This window comes from Bos mutus, chromosome 19 (assembly GCF_027580195.1).
Source record: "Bos mutus isolate GX-2022 chromosome 19, NWIPB_WYAK_1.1, whole genome shotgun sequence".
Taxonomy (NCBI): Eukaryota; Metazoa; Chordata; class Mammalia; order Artiodactyla; family Bovidae; genus Bos; species Bos mutus.
Window position 1 is genome coordinate 33,204,921 of NC_091635.1, and position 21,970 is coordinate 33,226,890.

General features: G+C 40.6%; 1 protein-coding gene across 1 annotated transcript in view; it reads left to right on the top strand.

Moving 5' to 3' along the window:
• The window catches only part of EFCAB3 (EF-hand calcium binding domain 3), a 47,806-nt gene extending 27,324 nt beyond the window's left edge, over positions 1-20,482 (top strand). The window contains exons 7-12 of the mRNA XM_070388858.1: positions 371-442; positions 1,848-1,968; positions 9,285-9,478; positions 9,834-10,018; positions 14,505-14,627; positions 20,061-20,482. Of these exons, the coding sequence (XP_070244959.1) occupies positions 371-442; positions 1,848-1,968; positions 9,285-9,478; positions 9,834-10,018; positions 14,505-14,627; positions 20,061-20,387 (1,022 nt within the window). The 3' untranslated portion in view covers positions 20,388-20,482. The remainder of the gene's footprint in view (positions 1-370; positions 443-1,847; positions 1,969-9,284; positions 9,479-9,833; positions 10,019-14,504; positions 14,628-20,060) is intronic.
• The last annotated feature ends 1,488 nt before the right edge of the window (positions 20,483-21,970 follow it).

Sequence of the window (21,970 nt, forward strand, 5' to 3'; positions counted from 1 at the left end):
TTTTTTAAGCATGTAAGTAGTGTTTTCTTTGGATACTAGTGGTTAGTAGCCCAAGCTGGTATGTTGTGTGGAATAAGTATTCAGCACAATACCTTTTCCCACCACACCCCACTCACCTGCCAGTGTCCCAGTCAATCAGCAGCACCCTTCATGGGAGTCAGTCACCATTTAATTGAAGTGTCACTTGTTTCCACTAACTCTGCCCAAATTTTTATCCTTTCATTGAAACACACTCTAATAGCAGTTGTTATCCTTTAATTTTAGAGGAAAGGGGTACAATTCAGGGATAGCCTAATAATAAAATATAGAGATATATGTGAAATGGGAAGGTGAATATAGCCTTGTTCTGACCCTTGGATCTCTGTTGCAGAGGATGGGAAGGTGAACTTCTCAGACTTTTTAAAGGTGCTAACAGATAAGAACCGCTTCCTTAAGGCTGTGGGTAAGTATGTTGCTAAATAGATGGCAGTGGGGTAGTTGCAATTCACTGCATAGTAAATATTGTTCCTTTAGACCTCCAATCAGGCAGGTGTAGTCTGGGATGTGATTTACTTTTGTACTGCTTCTCTTAAAACAAATTTTGCTAAGGAAATTGATACAGTTTTAGAATTTTAACTTAAATCCATCAAGTCCTTCTGCAGGACACACTGCTTTTTGGACTTGAGTGAGAACCGTCAGGCAGTGGTGTAGAAAATTTTGGTCACCTTTTATATTTATCTACCACTCCAGTATTCTTGCCTGGAGAATTCCATGGACAGAGGAGCCTGGCAGGCTATGGTCCATGGACTTGCAGAGATGGACACAACTGAGCGACCTACACTTTATATTACTTTAATTCTTTACCAAATGCATGTGCTACTTTGGGAGGTACTACTCTTACAAAAGAAAAATGTATACCTATAGCACTGTAAATGTTTGGGGCTTCCCCAGTGGCTCAGGCAGTAAAGAATCTGCCTGCAATGCAGGAGACCTGGGTTCGATTCCTGAGTTGGGAAGACCTCCTGGAGGAGGAAATGGCAATCCACTCCAGTATTCTTGCCTAGAGAATTCCATGGACAAAGGAGCCTGGTGGGCTACAGTCCATGGGCTAAGTGACCAACACTTTCATTTCATATATTTTTAGGAAAACGCTGTCTCTCTCATGCATATTTGGGTATAGATAATTCACTATTCTTGAAAAAATCTTCCTCACCCCAATAAACCTCTGCCCTCAGTGTGAGAGCAGGAGAGTCTGCTGGAGGTTCCAGAACATGTTCTCACACAAGGTTTAAACAACTTGGAGATACACTCAAATTATTGCTATTAGTTCTCCATGGTTTGTTTACAAGTTTAACAAGCTGCCTTGGAAAATCTGACCTTATTCATATCATGTTTTCCAGATAAATACATTCCAAATTCCAGATACTGTATACAGTTTTTAAAAAGACATCCTTTCATAAGCTATGAACTGTCTTAGTATAAACAGAAGTTACTGTTTCAAGTATCGCTATAGTAACAAGGGTTTGCCTGCACACCAGAGTTATGTTTATCAGCAGTTCCTTTTCGTAGACGAACGGAACAATAGTCCTTAACACATAATTCATGTTTATGTTAAATGTATTACTACATTTACTTAGAAGTCACTGAACTAAAAGTATTTCATTTTAAATCCCATGATTATTTTGTCTGTTCAGTAATCAAAATGACCTTCCTGCCAAACAGAACAGACTTCTAATGTTTGTTTATAATTCTTTAGTTTTTGACTTGGTTTTAATATTGTATATACAGTAAAATGACTGTCACTTTAACACTTTTTATGATAATTTTTTTTCAGAAGGCATTTTGAATCTTTTTTTTCCCCTCCATAGTTCCAGAAAAGGGGACCTGTTTAGATTTAGCTGGCAACCCAGGGATCCTGTTGTTTGAAATCCTATCAAAGCTTATAGAGACTTCAGCCTTACCCAAAAAGGCAATATCGGAAATAGTAAGGTAGGTGGCAAAGGAACAAAAATGACTTCAGCAACACTTAGGAGGACTTTACAAGGCAACTGCCTCTCCCTGACATCCTAACATCTCCACAGATCTGCCCCGAAACAAGGAGAAGGTGCGCAGGCAGCTAGCTACTCATGTGCCGCAACATGAGACCTCATAGCACTGCCTAGTTCTGAAACTGCAAGGCTGATTCAGACCATCTCAGGACCCCACTGAGAGCCTAAGATAGCCCAGAAAGTTCAGCTTCGGAAGTTCCCTAGTGGCCTGGTGGTTAAGATTCCAGGCTTTCAGTGTGGTGACCCAGGTTCAATCCCTGATAAGGGAACTGAGATCCTGCAAGCCCAGCAACATGACCAAAAAAATAAAAGTTCAGCTTCTCCTGCTCTGGGCTGGAAAACTACAGAGGAATAAGACTGTTCTGGAATGACTTGGGGTGAGCTTGGAAACTGAGTTTGAATGTAAGATACTCCCATTCACTCTGGATCTCTCGGGAGCTCTGAAAAAGTCCTTTGGGACAAAGGGCAGCAATGTCATACCTCCCAAAGTAGTCTTTGGACTGGAGCAGAGCCAAAATTAGACTTTAGAATAGGATAAGGGAATATTCTCACACCCAAATGTGTTTATTCCAGCAAATGTCACTAGAGGTACATTTCCTCAATATAGTTCTATCATGGTATTGCAAAAATTAAATGTTGCCATTATCAGTCTTTTCAAAGCATTCTACTTTGAAAAGCATTATTCTTTCAAAGAATTCTACTATCCCACTTAAAGAGATTTAAAATTATAGAATACCACCAACAATGTAAAATATCCTCTGCTCCTCAACAGGTAATTTCTTTATACTGTCCCCCACCTCGATCAGATGTAGAACAGAGGGTATGCAACATTCTACACTTCATTCCAAGTCAAATACATGTGTTAAATCACTGATATTGGTACACAAATGTATCACATTCTTAACCTCTGAGCCTCAGTTTCCTCATCTGTAGAATGAGAATAGTAATACCTGTAACACAATTATAGGGCAATTGTAAGGACATCTGGTAATGCAGGTACACTGCTTAGCAAACATAAGACCTCAATGAATGTTAACTATTATCATTATGTGTTATGTATATGGGCTTCCCTGGTGGATCAGAAGGTAAAGAGTCTACCTGCAATGCAGAAGACCTGGGTTCGATACCTGGGTTGGGAAAATCCCTTGGAGAAGGCAATGGCTACCCACTCCAGTATTCTTGCCTGAATTCCATGGACAGAAGAGCCTGGCAGGCTATAGTTCGTGGAGTTGCAAGAGTCAGACATGACTAAGCGACTAACACTTTCACTTTCACCTATGTATATAAGCATAGAATATACATATTATCTATTCTAATCCTCACATACTTGGCAATGAAGATCCCACATGCTGCAACTAAGACCCAGCACAGCCAAATTGAAAAAAAAGAAGAGAACCAGGATAGTAAGGAATAGAGAAACCAAGGTCACAGATAAATTCAACAGGAGAGGTTTTATACCAGTATTAAATACTAAAGTGAGGCCAGGTAAAATGAGGACTGAATGGATGGAATTAGCTTTGGTAGTTTAAGAAATCGTAAGTGAACTTCAGTTCCAAAAGGGTGATGGGAAGAAAGCCAAGGTTTAGAGGGTTAAAAAATAGCAGTCATGTTAAATATACTAGAATAAGTGCATGTTTTAACTTTTTCTCCCTTCTGAAATTGCACTAAAATAATAGTAAAAGCATCTTAGAGGGCATAAAAACAGGAATAAGAGCTGAAAAATGATATCAACATAATTGGAAGTTGGACAGGAAATGAATGACTCTTTATAGGCTAGTGAGATCAGAAGAAGCTTAAACTTGAATGGCTTCAGTAGAGAAGGTCAAGAAGCAAGCCAGTTCTCACTGCAGAACACTTGAAACACTCAGGAATTGAGACACTAGGAACCTCTAAAGGCAGCAGAGGTGTCAGTCAGTCAGCTCAGTTGCTCAGTCGTGTCTGACTCTTTGTGACCCCATGAATCACAGCATGCCAGGCCTCCCTGTCCATCACCAACTCCTGGAATTTACCCAAACTAATGTTCATCAAGTTGGTGATGCCATCCAGCCATCTCATCTTCTGTCGTCCCCAATCCCCATCCTCTCCTCCTGCCCCCAATCTCTCCCAGCATCAGGGTCTTTTCCAATGAGTCAACTTTTCGCATGAGGTGGCCAAAGTATTGGAGTTTCAGCTTCAGCATCAATGCCTGATGAACTATGGACAGAGGTTCGTGACATTGTACAGGAGACAGGGATCAAGACCATCCCCGTGGAAAAGAAATGCAAAAAAGCAAAATGGCTGTCTGAGGAGGCCTTACAAAGAGCTGTGAAAAGAAGAGAAGCAAAAAGCAAAGGAGAAAAGGAAAGATATAAGCATCTGAATGCAGAGTTCCAAAGAATAGCAAGGAGAGATAAGAAAGCCTTCCTCAGCGATCAATGCAAAGAAATAGAAGAAAACAACAGAATGGGAAAGACTAGTGATCTCTTCAAGAAAATTAGATTTACCAAGGGAACATTTCATGCAAAGATGGGCTCGATAAAGCAGAGGTGTAGGGAGCCCAGAATACAAATACTAGTTGAAAGTAGCATTGAGAAGCAGGTTGACCCTTAGATTCCTCTCTCTAACCCCACACAACCAAGTGACTGCTTGGCAGTTAACTCTCTGAAGAGGTTGTACCAGAAAGATTGTTTGGGCTCAGGGAGATCAGACATAACTGAGGATGAGGGTATCAGTGAAAACAGGGTTACATGCAATTCCACTTACTGAATGGTGAGACTCTACCAGCCACCTTCCCCTTCCCTAAATCCCATTAACAGCTAGATTTTTATACTAGATAAAATATTAGAGGACCCCTCTCCAGAGAAATTGACTAGACAACCACAGAGAGAAAAAACCCGGACAACCACAATTAAAAGACCCGTAATGAAACAATGCTCCAATCAGTTACCTGACAGTAAACTTCCTACTCAATAAGACCCACCATGCCAAAGAGCTTCCAGTTGGCCTTAAAGAGTATTTATTCTCACTCTTAAGTATGAATCTACATCCAAAGATCAAGAGATAGATAAGGAAAACCTGTGTTAGTGAAGAAAGATTGAAACAGGAAAAAAGGAAGGAAGGAAAGAAGGGAAAGAGGGAAGAAAGGAAACAGTTGTAAACATAGCCTGGTATACAATTATCAGACAAAGATTAGAGTTTCAGGGAAGGGGAAGTGTAGACTAGAACAACAGTTTTCAAACTTGGGCATGCATCAAGATTACCTAGAGCAATTGTCAAACCACATCACTGGACTCCAGGGTTTCTGATTCAGGAGGTTTGTGTGAGGCCCAAGAATTTATATTTCTAGGAAGTTCCCAATGCTGCTGCTGCTGCTGCTGCTGGTTTGAGGACTACACCAGAGCCATCAAGTCTGTAGGGATTCCTTTGAAAGAAGAGAAAGATGAGCCTTAAAGAACCTGGTAGGAATTAAATTACACTGAGAGAAACAAGCATTATTCTGTATTTAGAGGCAAGTGAGAACATTGTGGATGGATGGATTCAAGATGAGAAGAGGAAGTACAAGTGGCTCAACATGAAAAAAACAAACAACCCTGCACTTCCCTGGTGGCTCGGTGGTAAAGAAACCACCTGCCAATGCAGGAGACACAGGTTTGACCCCTGATCCAGGAAGATCTCATACGCCACAGAGCAGCTAAGCCCAACAGAGCAGCTAAGCCCACACGCCTCAGCTGTTGAGCCTGTGCTGTAGAGCCCGGAAGCAGCAACTGCTGAGCCCATCTGCCGCGATTACTGAAGCCCACACGTCCTACAGCCTGTGCTCAGCAACAAGAGAAACCACCACCACAAGAAGCCTGTGTACCACAACAAGAGTAGCCCCTGTTTCCCTCAACTAGAGAAACGCTTGTGCAGCAGTGAAGACCCAGCACAACCAAAAATAAATAAATTAATTAATTTTTTAAAAATCAACGAATCAAAAAATGAGCAGAAGACCTAAATAGAAATTTCTCCAAAGAAGGCATACAGATGGCCAAGAAGCACATGAGAAGATGCTCAACATTGTTAATCATTCAGTTCAGTTCAGTCGCTCAGGCATGTCCGACTCTTTGCAACCCCATGAACCGCAGCACGCCAGGCCTCCTTGTTCATCACCAACTCCCACAGTCCACCCAAACCCATGTCCATCGGATCAGTGATGCCATCCAACCATCTCATCCTTTGTCATCCCCTTCTCCTCCTGCCCTCAATCTTTCCCAGCATCAGGGTCTTTTCAAATGAGTCAGCTCTTTTCATCATGTGGCCAAAGTATTGGAGTTTCAGTTTCAACATCAGTCCCTCCAATGAACACCCAGGACTGATCTCCTTTAGGATGGACTTGTTGGATCTCCTTTCAGTCCAAGGGACTCTCAAGAGTCTTCTCCAACACCACAGTTCAAAACCATCAATTCTTTGGCGCTCAGCTTTCTTTATAGTCCAACTCTTACATCCATACATGACCACTGGAAAAACCACAGCCTTGTGGTTGACTAGATGGACCTTTGTTGGCAAAGTAATTCCCCTGCTTTTGAATATGCTGTCTAGGTTGGTCATAACTTTCCTTCCAAGGAGCAAGTGTCTTTTAATTTCATGGGTGCAATCACCATCTTCAGTGATTTTGGAGCCCCCAAAAATAAAGTCAGCCACTGTTTCCCCATCTATTTGCCATGAAGTGATGGGACTGGATGCCATGATCTTCGTTTTCTGAATGTTGAGCTTTAAGCCAACTTTTTCACTCTCTTCTTTCACTTTCAGCAAGAGGCTCTTTAGTTCTTCTTCACTTTCTGCCATAAGAGTGCTGTCATCTGCATATCTGAGGTTATTGATATTTTTCATGGCCATCTTGATTCCAGCTTTTGCTTCATCCAGCCCAGTGTTTCTCATGATGTACTCTGCAGGTTAATAAGTTAAATAAGCAGGGTGACAATATACAGCCTTGATGTACTCCTTTTCCTATTTAGAACCAGTCTGTTGTTCCATGTCCAGTTCTAACTGTTGCTTCCTGACCTGCATACAGGCTTCTCAAGAGGCAGGTCAGGTGGTCTGGTATTCCCATCTCTTTCAGAATTTTCCACAGTTTATTGAGAAATACAACTCAAAACTACATTGAGATATCACCTCACATCAATCAGAATGACCATCATCAAAAAGTCTACAGCCAATAAATACTGGAGAGAATGGAGAAAAGGGAACCCTACTAAACTGCTGGTGGTGCTATAAGTTGGTCACAGCCACTATGGAAAATAACATTCAGGTTCCTTAAGAAACTAAAACTAGAGCTACCATATGACCCAGCAATCCCACTCCTGGGCATATATCAGAGAAAAACCTGGTTTGAAAGGATATATCCAGCATTCATTGCAGCACTGTATACATGCATGCAACCAAAATGTCCATTGATAGATGAATGGATAAAGAAGATGTGATACATATATACAATGGAATATTACTCAGCCGTTAAAAAGAACGAAATCATGACATTTGCAGCAACATGGATAAACCTGGAGATTATCCTACTAAGTAAGCCAGGCAGAGAAAGACAAGTATGATATGATAACGCTTATATGTGGAATCTTTTAAAAATGACACAGATGAACTTATTTACAAAACAGAAACAGACTCGCAAACAGAGAATGAGCTTATGGTTTCTGGGGCGAGGAACAGGGGGAAGGAATAGTTAGGTGATTTGGGATGGACATGTACACACTGCTACATTTAAAATGGATAACCAACAAGGACCTACTGTATAGCACATAGAACTCTGTTCAGTGAATGTTACGTGGCAGCCTGGAAGGGAGGGAGTTTGGAGGAGAATGAATGCATGTGTATGTATGGGTGAGTGCCTTCGCTGTCACCTGAAACTATCACAACACTGTTTGTTAATCGGCTATACCCCACTACAAAATAAACAGTTTAAAAAGGTAACCACAGGGACTTACAGGGAACTCTGCTCAATACTCTGTAGTATCCTAAATGGGTAAATAATATGAAAAAGAATAGCTACATGGATACGGATAACTGAACTACTCTGTGGTACACTTGTAACTAACAACATTGTTAAGCAACTATACTCCAATATAAAATAAATTTTTTTAAAAAAGGTTAGGGAAGGAAGTATCTGATTACAAACCAGATTCCAATCAGAACACGATCAGCACATCTCCTACCCAACCACTGCTGCAGCTCCAATATTTAGAACAAGTTCTTTCCCTCTTCCTGAGAGGAAAAGAAAGGTTGCTCATCACCATCCCAGAGAGAAGTGAAGCCTCCTGATGCTGTAGTAGAAAGAAACCTGTGAAGTAGTGAGAAGCAAGGTCCTATATCTTGTTCTCTGGGACATTCCTCCACTCAGCACACTGTGAGATCTTCCACTTTGGTACTGAAGCCCCCACTGCAGCAAAGCAGTGAGAAACACATTTTTCCATCTAAGCAGTGAGCAACCAGATCCGTACCTCAGCTGCTAAGAGGAGTCTGTGTCTCAGCAGCAAGAAGGAATCTGACCTGTCACTGATATTCCAAACATACCTTTGGGAATGTTTGTGCTGTGAATTAGAGTCCTTTATCATATGTAGCCTGTGGTACATAAAGAATTTATAACCTAAAATGCACAGTAACATATCTCCTAAATACATTCATACACATGACTGCACACACATGTACACACACACACACACACTATAAAGAATTACAGTAGTGATTTACTGTAGACATCTGTGGATAATAAGATTACTGGTAACATTTTCTTTATACTTTTCTAACTCTTCCAGATTCTCTGCAATGAGAATTTCTTTTAATTTAAAAAATGTTGCATTTTAAAACCCAGCATAAAATTACTATATTATACACCTGCAGCATATGATATTGTACAGAAGCTGCACTTCAATTTTAGAAAACAAACCACAAAATAATATAATAGTAGGCATGACTAATGTTTATAGTCAAGTTGATACCATTTAAGGGTTTGTCAGAGATCAAAATTGCTAGGTGTTTTGCTAGACAAGACTGGGAAGTCTTGGAGCAGAGGAAGGAAGCCAGAGCCCAGGGACTGCATATATAAAGTAATCAAATGGTCTGTGGAAAATGTCAGTAGATATTCTATAAATGTCACATAAATGATATTAAATGACTATACAAATTAAACTTAAACATATTCAGCATATATAACTTGCAAATTAACTTCTTTTTTCTTTCCATCCAACAGTCAGGCACTTTTTAACCATCTCTTAAATTATCTTTATTTCTTAGCTATTTCCGAAGAAAATTCCAGGAAACCACCTCAGGAATGGTGTGGAGCCCTGATACTACGGGTTATGGAAAAAGGAGATTTAAGCCAGACATATGCACACCTCCAAGCTCAAGCACAGCTGCCTTCGCTAATGCTGCTCGGATTGCAATAATGAAAGAAAAGGATTTATTTAAATTTCTTGACGAGCTCAAGAGTAAGAGTCATTTGTCCTCTCCCCACCATTGTAAAGGATGTATGTGTATATTACTGGTCAGAAATAAATACTAGATGCCAAGTACTTTAAGAGTAGGGCCACAGCCTATTCTGAGTGACTGGTCTGTCACACAGATATCATTTGAAACAAATGTACATTTTACCTGAATCCCTAGACACCTGGATGAAGCTGAAAGTCTGTGGATGGGTGGGGTGGTGGGAGCAGGAGAATGAAGAAGGGGTGGCAGGGCCACTGAGGAGATGAATAGGCAAAGAGTAAATTAGGCATCACATTTATGTCTTCTATGGGAATTTCTTCTTACATTTTTTCATGATACCAGTTTTTATCTTTTCAGAATGCAATCCTCCTTCAGATAGCCCATATTCAAAAATACCCATCTTTCCACTGTTTCCTAATGTGGATGGAGTGGTAATGGGAAAGCCATTCAAGGACATACAGAAATTAGAAATGCTGAAGAGAAAGGAACCTCTGAATTTCTTTGAGAACTATTTTTTCCATAAAAAAGACTGGAAAACACAGGTGGGATTTGGATTATGTCCTATCAGTTCAATATTTAGTTTTTTAAGTTCTAACTTAACAGAACTAGTAATGTGCTTATTAATGACAAATATTTTCAGTCATGATATTTCAAACCAGACTCCATAGCCATGTTCCTAAATTTAAAGTCCAGGTATAAATAGTTCAAGGCTTCCCTCATAGCTCAGTGGCAAAGAGTCCATCTGCCAATGCAGAAGACACATGGGTCTTCTGGGTCAGGAAGATCCCCTATAAAAGGAAATGGCAACCCACTCCAGTATTCTTACCTGGGAAATCCCATGGACAGTGAAGCCTGGCAGGCTATAGACTATGGGATCACAAGAGATGGACATGACTTAGCAACTGCTACTGCTAAGTCACTTCAGTCGTGTCCGACTCTGTGCAACCCCATAGACGGCAGCCCACCAGGCTCCCCCATCCCTGGGATTCTCCAGGCAAGAACACTGGAGTGGGTTGCCATTTCCTTCTCCAATGCATGAAAGTGAAAAGTGAAAGTGAAGTCGCTCAGTCGTGTCCGACTCTTCGAGACCCCATGGACTGCAGCCTACCGGGCTCCTCCGCCCATGGGATTTTCCAGACAAGAGTACTGGAGTAGGGTGCATTGCCCTCTCTGGACTTATCAACTAAACAACAACAATAAATATTTCATTTAATTTAAAAAAATCATTAAAATTGCTGAAAAATGTATAATACTATAATTTTAATCTAGTCTATTATAACATCTAATCTAATGTACTATAAATGTTGATTAGAAACCAAGGAATGAAACTTTCAAGTTTCAGGGACTTCCCTAGCAGTCCAGTGGTTAAGACAACATGCTTCTGCTGCAAAGGTCATGGGTTCAATCCCTGGTTGGGGAACTAAGATTCTGCATGTTGTGTGGCACAGTTAAAAAATAATTATAAAATTCTACATGGCAAAAAAGTCACATTTGCAGCTCATAATACAAAGAGCTATCTTCTCTAATACATCAGAGAGCTTCAAAGTGATTAGAAAAAACTAACCTATAAAAATGAGCAAAAGATATGAGCAGACAGTTCTCAGAAACATAAAAAGGTACTCAGTCTCATCTTCGTAAAAGATCCAAATTAAAACTACCCTGAGACGTTATCTTTCCATATTAGATTGCCCAAGACCAAAAAGCTGGAGAAAACATGGGACTTAAGACATGAGAGATAAAAGAGAGAAAAGCATACACATTTTATTAAATTTTACATATACCCGGGAAAATGAAAATCCAAAGAAGCAATTAGAATTAAACATTTATATACTGAAATAAAAACAGAAGTACTGGTTTGGAGAGTATCAGACAATAAGAACTAAAATACTACACCATGCTAACATGGAAGATGAGGAGGGTGGTGCTCAGAATGAAAGCTAAGTTCTTTTTATTGTTTGGGGAGAGGCTTATAATATTGAGTAAATCTATAATTTGTTGCATTAATTGTAAATGTTAAAAATGTGAAGATAATAAGTAAAAACTAAAATGAATATTGCCAAACCATAGAGGAATAAAAAAAAAAAAGAAAAAAGAGAGAACATGGGAAAATAGAAAGTACAAAACAAAATAGGCAGAAAAATCCAAATATATCAGTAACACAAGAAACGATTAAAGACACCAGTTTAAAAAAAATAATAAGGAGGAAGGAAGAAAAAATTATTTTCAAGTTTAAAAGAAAGAGTGCTGATTTATTTTTTAAGTAGTTTTAAGATTTATATCCTTTTACCTAAATGATGACACAGAAACTTGAAAATAAAGGGACAGAAGAAGAAATATCAGGCAAATACAAATCAAAATAAGCTGTTATCCATATATTGTGGTGGGGAGAGAAAATTTAGGGAAAACATAAAGATGCTATTTAATGGTTTTTAATAATCAGGAGAATCTTAAAAATAAAACAGACACAAATTCACAGATACAGAAAACAAACTGTTTACCAAGAGGGAGAAGGGTGAGGACAGGAGCAAAATAGGTAAAGGAGATTAAGAGGTACAAACCACTAGATATAAAATAAGTTACAAGGATGTAGTGTACAATACAGGGAGTATAGCTAATACTTTATGATAACTTTGTATGGGGTATAATCTATTAAATGTTGAATTACTGTTTGTTCATTTGAAACTGAAATGGAAAGTCAACTATACTTCAATTTAAAGAAATTTTTGATCATCAGAAAGATAAAACTATTTTGAATCTGTATGTATGTAACAGATTGACAGATAAGGTGATATTTAATGGAATAATAAGGATTAGCTTTAGACTTTTTAGGCATTATACATGGTAAAAATAAATATTAAATGAATAAGCAAATCCATAATCACAGTGGAAGATTTTTATCATGCCTCTTCAGAAACTGATAATGCAAAGGAGCAGTGGGGAGGGGGCATCAAATCCTCTTACAAAAATTTAACTGTTTTTGTAACAGGAAGAAAAACATGAAACTATAGCTTGATGGAGAATCAGAGTCTATAAATATCTGTTTCAGGATGTAAGAGATGAGCACTTTTATAGCCAGGAAGAAGAACCCTTGGAACTCTGGTTCTCAATCTTGGTTGCACAACAGAACCCCCAGGGAGAGCTTTTACAGTCCTGCTGTCCTAGCCACAACTCTGTCTAGTTAAATCAAATCTCTGGGAATGGGGCCCTGGCCTCAGGATTTTTTAAAGTTCCACTATGCAGCCAAAGCTGAAAACCACTGCCTAAAGAGAAACTGAAGATGTTTGAAGATGTAGAAGAGAGGCAAGACTGGCTACATGACTGGCTAGGCCCAGTACAAAATGAAAATGTAGGGCCCCTTGTCCAAAAATAGTTAAAAATTTAAAAACAGCAATGTAAAACATTAAACTAAACTCAGATCAGATCAGTCGCTCAGTCGTGTCCGACTCTTTGCGACCCCATGAATCGCAGCACGCCAGGCCTCCCTGTCCATCACCAGCTCCCAGAGTTCACTGAGATTCACGTCCATCGAGTCAGTGATGCCATCCAGCCATCTCATCCTCTGTCGTCCGCTTCTCCTCTTGCCCCCAATCCCTCCCAGCATCAGAGTCTTTTCCAATGAGTCAACTCTTCGCATGAGGTGGCCAAAGTACTGGAGTTTCAGCTTTAGCATCAGTCCTTCCAAAGAAATCCCAGGGCTGATCTCCTTCAGAATGGACTGGTTGGATCTCCTTGCAGTCCAAGGGACTCTCAAGAGTCTTCTCCAACACCACAATTCAAAAGCATCAATTCTTCGGTGCTCAGCCTTCTTCACAGTCCAATTCTCACATCCATACATGACCACACGAAAAACCATAGCCTTGACTAGACAAACCTTTGTTGGCAAAGTAATGTCTCTGCTTTTGAATATGCTATCTAGGTTGGTCATAACTTTCCTTCCAAGGAGTAAGTGTCTTTTAATTTCATGGCTGCAGTCACCATCTGTAGTGATTTTGGAGCCCAGAAAAATAAAGTCTGACACTGTTTCCACTGTTTCCCCATCTATTTCCCATGAAGTGGTGGGACCGGATGCCATGATCTTCGTTTTCTGAATGTTGAGCTTTAAGCTAACTTTTTCACTCTCCACTTTCACTTTCATCAAGAGGCTTTTTAGTTCCTCTTCACTTTCTGCCATAAGGGTGGTGTCATCTGCATATCTGAGGTTATTGACAAGGCCCTGTGTAATTACATACCCCTTCATGGGTATATGACCCATGAAGCCAGCGCTGGAAAGAAGTAAATTGAAGGGAGGTGAATAAATAAAGATATACAAAGAGACCTTGAAAATCAGGAAAAACTCTCACATATAAGAGGGAAGGAGGAAAAAATGAGTTTAAGGATGGAGAAATCCTAAGGTGGAAAGAAGAGCAAAAAGAATTCATGTTAGATAGACTTGAAGAGACAAGATCATTAGCTAAGGGAGTTTAAAGGTTTGGTTTTCCAGCAGCCTCTGTGAGAGCTGTAAGAGCTGCAAATGAAGAAATGTAATGTCAAGCAGTACTGAGGACCTGGATGAGCCTCGGCCATACACATTTTCAAAGAATGCAATCTGCATATTTATATGATTTCCATCAACACTGTTCAGCAGCCCAGGAACAGGGAAAACCAGATGGCTGGTTCCCTGTGAGAATTTTGGAAGTAGTCCAGGTTGTGCTCTGTGGAGGGCACAGTCATTTTCAATGCTTTGCAAGTTTGCGTGAGGATGAGTTGGTGCCTCTCTATACTCCCCATATCCATCCCAAACATAAACCATCCTCTGGTCTATACTTGTCTTGTGACTAGGGTTCACTATTAAGAAAGAGAGTTTGCTCGGTGCCATTTACACATGGCACTATACCAGGTGCCCTGAAGCAACTGACAAGTGGTGTAGAAATAATCTTATAAATCATACACACACCCTTTCATAATACAGTATATTTCTGTGTATTTTGTCTTTGTTATGTAATTCAACTAAAATATGTTACTAACCTTCTTTTTTAAATGTTTATAAAGGCAGCAAATATAAAACCTGTTGACCCTACCTCAGGCTACTCAACTGATATCCTCACCATTGATCAAATGCTCAAGAGAAAGCAGAACTGGACAGTGGCTGATGCAGCTGCTATTAAACCACACGTGAGTATTCACTGTTGAATGCCTTCCCAGAAACCATTGACAACAATGTTTTCCACTTCATTACTACAACCATAGAACTTCCCTGGTGGCTCAGCAGTAAAGAATCTGCCTGAAATACAGGAGACACCAGTTTTATCCTTGGATCAGGAAGATCCCCTGGAGGAGGAGATGGCAATCCACTCCAGTATTCTTGCCTAAAAAATCTCATGGACAGAGGAGCCTGGCAGAGGGCATGGACCCATGGGCATGGGGTTGCAGTGCATTGGAAATGACTGAGCACTTACACACTACAACCATAAAACCAAGATTTTTTTTTCTGTTCTCTGTCTTTAAGACCAGATCATTTCTCCTTTGGAGTTGTACCCAGCATCATTTCTGGCACTCATTTGTTTCATGCTGGAGACAGCAACTAGTTAAGGTAGTAAACCAGCAGTCACAGTGAGGGTTGTACTCAGGGAGGGAATTGTGATGAGTGACTGAATCTTTATTATGGCAGCTAAAAGAATAATAGTAGTTTAATCATGCTTCCTAGGTGCCAGGCAGGGTGCTCTATAAGTACTCCACAAGTACTTTATAGGTACTAATTCATTTACTTACCACAACAACCTATGATTTAGGCACTATTACTCCTTGTCATTCTACTGATATGCACAGAGAGGTTACATGGTTTGCCCAAAGGCACACAGCTAGAAAGTAATAGAACCAGAATTATAAGCCTGGGTAAGTTGGATTGTGAAGAATCCACACTTTAACCACAACTCTGTGCTGCGTGTCTGCTTTCGTGCCCTCACTTCTTAGCAACTTTTGTCTCCCGGAAAGAAACTGATGTATTTATTTTATGCCAGCTTCCTTCTGCATTTGACACTAATGATCAAGCTCTCCGAGACACATTCTACTTCCTTAGCCTTTACAATGGGGCTTCCCTGGTGGCTCAGATGGTAAAGAACTGGGAGAAGGAAATGGCTACCCATTCCTAGTATTCTTGCCTGGAGAGTTCCACGAACAGAGAAGCTTGGTGGGCTACAGTCCAAGAGGTTGCAAAGAGTCAGACACAACTCAGCAACTAACACTTTCACTTTCTTAGCCTTTACAACACTGCATCTTCAATTCTATGTGTATCTCTGTATCTTTCCTCTCTCTTCTTTTTCCTGAGGTTCACCCTTTTTTTCTATAGTTGAAGTACAGTTGATTTACAGTATTTGAAGTATACATCAAAGTGATTCAGTTATACATACACATATAAATATATTCTTTTTCAGATTCTTTTTCATTATAGGTTATTATAAGATATTGATTATACTTCCCTGTGCTATAAAATAGGTCCTTGTTTTTTATCTATTTTATATATAGTGGTGTATATCTGTTAATCCCAAATTCCTAATTTACCTCTCTCCCCTTTCCCCCTTCAAACTTTGGTAACCATAAGTTTGTTTTCCATGTCTGTGAGCCTATTCCTATTTTGTAAGTAAGTCAATCCATATCATCTTTTTATGATGTCACATATAAAGTGAAAGTGGAGTCGCTCAGTCGTGATATCATATACAAGTGATATCATATATCTGTCTTTCTCTGTCTGACTTACTTCACTCAGTATGATAGTCTCTAGGTCCATCCATGTTGCTGGAAATGCCCTTATTTCATTCTTTTCTATGGTTGAGTAGGATTCCACTGTATATATATAAACCCGCACCTTCTTTATCCATTCATCTGTCAGTGGACATTTAAGTTCCTTAAGTCTTGATATTTCCTAGTTTTCTAGTCTCATCTTATGCTCTTCTTATTAAACATATTCATTTGTTCAGTAAATATTTATCCAGTGTTAACAAGGTTCTGAGATTAGGAGATACCACAGAATAAAAAACACCGTTCCTCCCCTCAATCTTCCTACGCTCTGATTCTCCTTTCAGCTGCCACCGATACACCTGATCAGTCTTAACTGTCACTGGCCTAGACGTCTTTCCAGTACTGCCTCATTTCACTGATTACCTGCTGAGCATGTTTACCCTGCTGTCTCATAGCATATCAAGCTGGACACGTCCAAAACCAAACTCATCATCTTACACATCAAACTGGCCCTTCCTTGAGGATTCCATACTACCATCTCCCTAGGCACTGAGACTTGAAGGCCAGGAGCCATCCTTCAGTTCAGTTCAGTCGCTCAGTCACATCCGACTCTTTGCAACCCCATGAACCGCAGCAGGCCAGGCCTCGCTGTCCATCACCAACTCCCAGAGCTTACACAAACTCATGTCCATTGAGTTGGGGATGCCATCCAGCCATCTCATCCTCTGTCGTCCCCTTCTCCTCCTGCCCTCAATCTTTCCCAGCATCAGGGTCTTTTCAAATGAGTCAGCTCTTCTCATTAGGTGGCCAAAGTACTGGAGTTTCAGCTTCAACATCAGTCCTTTCAATGAACATCCAGGACTGATCTCCTTTAGGATGGACTGGTTGGATCTCCTTGTAGTCCAAGGGATTCTTCAAGAGTCTTCTCCAACACCACAGTTCAAAACCATCAATTCTTCGGTGCTCAGCTTTCTTTATGATCCAACTCTCATATCCATACATGACTACTGGAAAAACCACAACCTTGAATAGACGGACCTTTGTGGACAAAGTAATATCTCTGCTTTTTTAATATGCTGTCAAGGTTGCTCATAACTTTCCTTCCAAGGAGTAAGCATCTTTTAATTTCATGGCTGCAGTCACCATCTGCAGTGATTTTGGAGTCCCCAAAAATGAAGTCTGACACTGTTTCCACTGTTTCCCCATCTATTTCCCATGAACTGATGGGACTGGATGCCATGATCTTCGTTTTCTAAATGCTGAGCTTTAAACCAACTTTTTCACTCTCCTCTTTCACTTTCATCAAGAGGCTCTTTAGTTCTTCTTCACTTTCTGCCATAAGGGTGGTGTCATCTGCATATCTGAGGTTATTGATATTTCTCCCAGCAGTCTTGATTCCAGCTTGTGCTTCATCCAGCCCAGTGTTTCTCATGATGTACTCTGCAGGTTAATAAGTTAAATAAGCAGGGTGACAATATATAGCCTTGATGTACTCCTTTTCCTATTTGGAACCAGTCTGTTGTTCCATGTCCACTTCTAACTGTTGCTTCCTGACCTGCATACAGGCTTCTCAAGAGGCAAGTGAGGTGGTGTGGTATTCCCATCTCTTACAGAATTTTTCACAGTTTATTGTGATCCACACAGTCAAAGGCTTTGGCATAGTCAATAAAGCAGAAGTAGATGTTTTTCTGGAACTCTCTTGCTTTTTTGATGATCCAGCAGATATTGGCAATTTGATCTCTGGTTCCTCTGCCTTTTCTAAAATCAGCTTGAACATCTGGAAGTTCACAGTTCACATATTACTAAAGCCTGGCTTGGGGAATTTTGAGCATTACTTTGCTAGCATGTGAGATGAGTGCAATTGTGCAGTAGTTTGAGCATTCTTTGGCATTGCCTTTCTTTGGGATTGGAATGAAAACTTACATTTTCCAGTCCTGTGGCCACTGCTGAGTTTTCCAAATTTGCTGGCATGTTGAGTGCAGCACTTTTACAGCATCATCTTTTAGGATTTGAAATAGCTCAAGTGGAATTCTATCACCTCCACTAGCTTTGTTCGTAGTGATGCTTCCTAAGGCCCACTTGACTTCACATTCCAGGATGTCTGGCTCTAGGTCAGTGATCACACCATCGTGATTATCTGGGTCGTGAAGATCTTTTTTGTACAGTTCTTCTGTGTACCACCTCTTCTTAATATCTTCTGCTTCTGTTAGGTCCATACCATTTCTGTCCTTTATTGACCCCATCTTTGCATCAAATGTTCCCTTGGTAAATCTAATTTTCTAAAAGAGATCTCTAGTCTTTCCCATTCTATTGTTTTCCTCTGTTTCTTTGCATTGATCGCTGAGGAAGGCTTTCTTATCTCTCCTTGCTATTCTTTGAAACTCTGCATTCAAATGGGTATATCTTTCCTTTTCTCCTTTGCTTTTCGCTTCTCTTCTTTTCACAGCTATTTGTAAGGCCTCCTCAGACAGCCATTTTGCTTTTTGACATTTCTTTTTCTTGGGGATGGTCTTGATCCCTGTCTCCTGTACAATGTCAGGAACCTCCATCCATAGTTCATCAGGCACTCTGTCTATCAGATCTAGTTCCTTAAATCTATTTCTCACTTCCACTGTATAATCAAAAGGGATTTGATTTAGGTCATACCTGAATGGTGTAGTGGTTTTCCTGACTTCCTTCAATTTAAGTCTGAATTTGGCAACCATCCCTAAGTTATGCTTTTTCCACACTCCCACATCTACTAATCACCTAATCTGGCTACTCCCATTTTCCCAAAGATTTTTCAAATCTGTCCCCTTCATTCCATCGTATTGCTATTGCCTAAACTGAAGCCCTTGTTAGGCTTTACCTGGACAACAACTTCCAACCTGCTATCCCTTCCTCACAGCTCCACGCGTTCTCCACACAGCTGCTATGGAGAATGGGTCCTAAGAAGATCCAACCTGTCACTGTCCTGCTTAAGAAATGAATGCTTCCCTCTCGGCAATGGCAGCGTATTTCAACTGTATTTTCTGTTCCACACAACTGAGGGTCTCATTGCACTTCCCACAGAGCAGTGTCTCACTACAGCATGATTTTCCCTGACAAAAGGGCTCTCCCCAACCTCACTGAGAGCAAGTCTTAGGCCTGACTTGCCTCTCCTCAAAGTTAACTCTTTAGTGATACCCTAGGGCCTGGACTCCCCTACCAGCTCTGGGATGAATTGCCTTGGAGCATTTGTTATGCTGTCTCCTTTCCCTGGAATACTTTCCCATGGCCACCTACTCCCTAGATTTAATCAAATCCTTGTGGACCTCCAGGCTTCCCTGGTAGCTCAGACAGGAAAGAATTAGCCTGCAATGCTGGAGACCTGGGTTCAAATCCCTGGGTTGGGGAGATCTCCTAGAGAAGGGAAGAGCTACCCACTCTAGTATTCTGGCCTGGAGAATTCTGTGGACAGAGGAGCCTGGAGGGCTACAGTCCATGGGGTCTCAAAGAGTCAAACACAACTGAGCTATTTTCATTTCATTTTTCTTGTGGACCTCCTTAGCTCAGCATCTTCTCCCTCCCTGCCCTGGGCTGGACAGAATGCCATCCTTGGCACTTCTGTTGTACTAAGAGCTCATCTCCATCCCACATTTCCTCCTTGTTTTAGTCTACCATGTTTTTAAATTCTTATAAAATTTCTTAATATCTCACTACTCCTAAATAATGCATTTCCTTTGTCCATCAACTACTAACTCATGTGTCCTCAAGAGGCACTACCTAATATATAAATTCAGTGACTTTCAAGTACCTTGAAAAAATAACCTTTAGGGTATCTAGAATTGCGGTCCAGAAACCAAAGATATTTTGAGGTAACTGCTATAAACTACTGCTCTCTCACTGCAGGTAAAGAGAGCTACAGAAACCTATAACTTGGGAATTGCCCTTGAGCACCGGAAACAAATGCTCAACCTCTGGCGGAAGATTCGAGGAGATTTGATTGGAATAGAGAGTAAAAATGAGGCCTTTTATGACACCTTTTCTACTTATACATGGTCCTGGAATGTCTGCCAAGAATTACTTTCCCCGAAGGACCTAAAGTTATACGATGCCCACGTGAACAGGAATGCCCTCCACAACTCTGTATTCTCGTCCTCTTCAGATATCAGTGAATGTGACACAGACACAGGAAGAAAAAGAAAACGGAAAGGCTTCAAGGGCTTTCGACAATGAAACTACGTTTTCTTAACAGCTCATCGCAAACTACTTTTTCATAGATATCAAAATTATTCTTGCTTTCGTCTAATACATCCTCAGCAGCTGGAAACGTTGACATCTTTTGAATTCTGACCAGTAAAAAAGTTTAAGTCATAGTATGGTTTCCCTTTCCTAATTCTTAACTGGTAAATAGATGCCTTGGGGAGAAGGCAGTGGCACCCCACTCCAGTACTCTTGCCTGGAAAATCCCATGGACAGAGGAGCCTGGTGGGCTGCAGTCCATCGGGTCGCTAAGAGTCGGACATGACTGAGCGACTTCAGTTTCACTTTTCACTTTCATGCATTGGAGAAGGAAATGGTAACCCACTCCAGTGTTCTTGCCTGGAGAATCCTGGGGAGGGGGGAGCCTGGTGGGCTGCTGTCTATAGTGTCGCACAGAGTCGGACACTACTGAAGTGGCTTAGCAGCAGCAGCAGCAGATGCCTTGGTGTGATTTCTCTAGCAACCAGCTGCACTCTGCTGCCCCCACCTGGGGCACCTCAAAGCTGCCTGGGCCCCAGCAGGAAGGATAAAAGCAAAGATGGTACTTAACACAGGGCTGCCCTCTGACCTCCTAACAGCCCTCTCAACAATAAGCATCTGAGTTTATGTGACTTAAGTGGCATCCTTTTTATTTTTTATTGTTTGTGAAAGAGGCCAGAAGCAGCAGATGACAATGACCTTTCAGTTTCAGGGAATAATTTTGCAATCCCCCAGGGAACCTTGATTAGATCTGGGTTTTCCTAAGGATCCTAATCCTAAACCCCTGGATTACTCTGAAAAACAACTGATCTCACATCGTCTTTCTTGGTGAGTGGTTGCAATTTTTTATTGTGGAAAAATATAAATACCATAACATTTATTATTTTATCATATTTAAGTGTATATAATCCATTACCTTTTCTCTTTTAGAAAAAGGAAAATACATGTTCCACACTGATGGAGACAGTGGCTTATAATGTAAAATTATAACATGCCAGGAGCAAGTAATGAAAATAGCTGCTGCTGCTAAGTCGCTTCAGTCGTGTCTGACTCTGTGTGACCCCAGAGACGGCAGTCCACCAGGCTTCCCCATCCCTGGGGTTCTCCAGGCAAGAACACTGGAGTGGGTTGCCATTTCCTTCTCCAGTGCATGAAAGTGAAAAGTGAAACTGAAGTCGCTCAGTCATGTCCGACTCTTAGCGACCGGATGGACTGCAGCCTACCAGGCTCCTTTGTCCATGGATTTTCCAGGCAAGAGTACTGGAGTGGGGTGCCATTGCCTTCCGGCTCCCAAAACTGTTCAATGAAATAAGCCTGAAGTAATTTTGTGTTACCTTGAATATTCAAAACTGTCTAAAAATATTTGCCATTCTTTATAATTTTTATGATTGGGACAAAAATAAATAACATTTTCTATCCAAAAGATGAAATTTACAGTTTGACAAGAGGGTTTTTTTTTTTTTTTTTTGTATGGCTGTGTGAGTATAACAGGAAAACCTAAGAGATTTCATTTGGATGCCAAAATATTAGAATTCCTGGGATATTTCCTTGAATCATTGGGCTAACAGGACAGAATA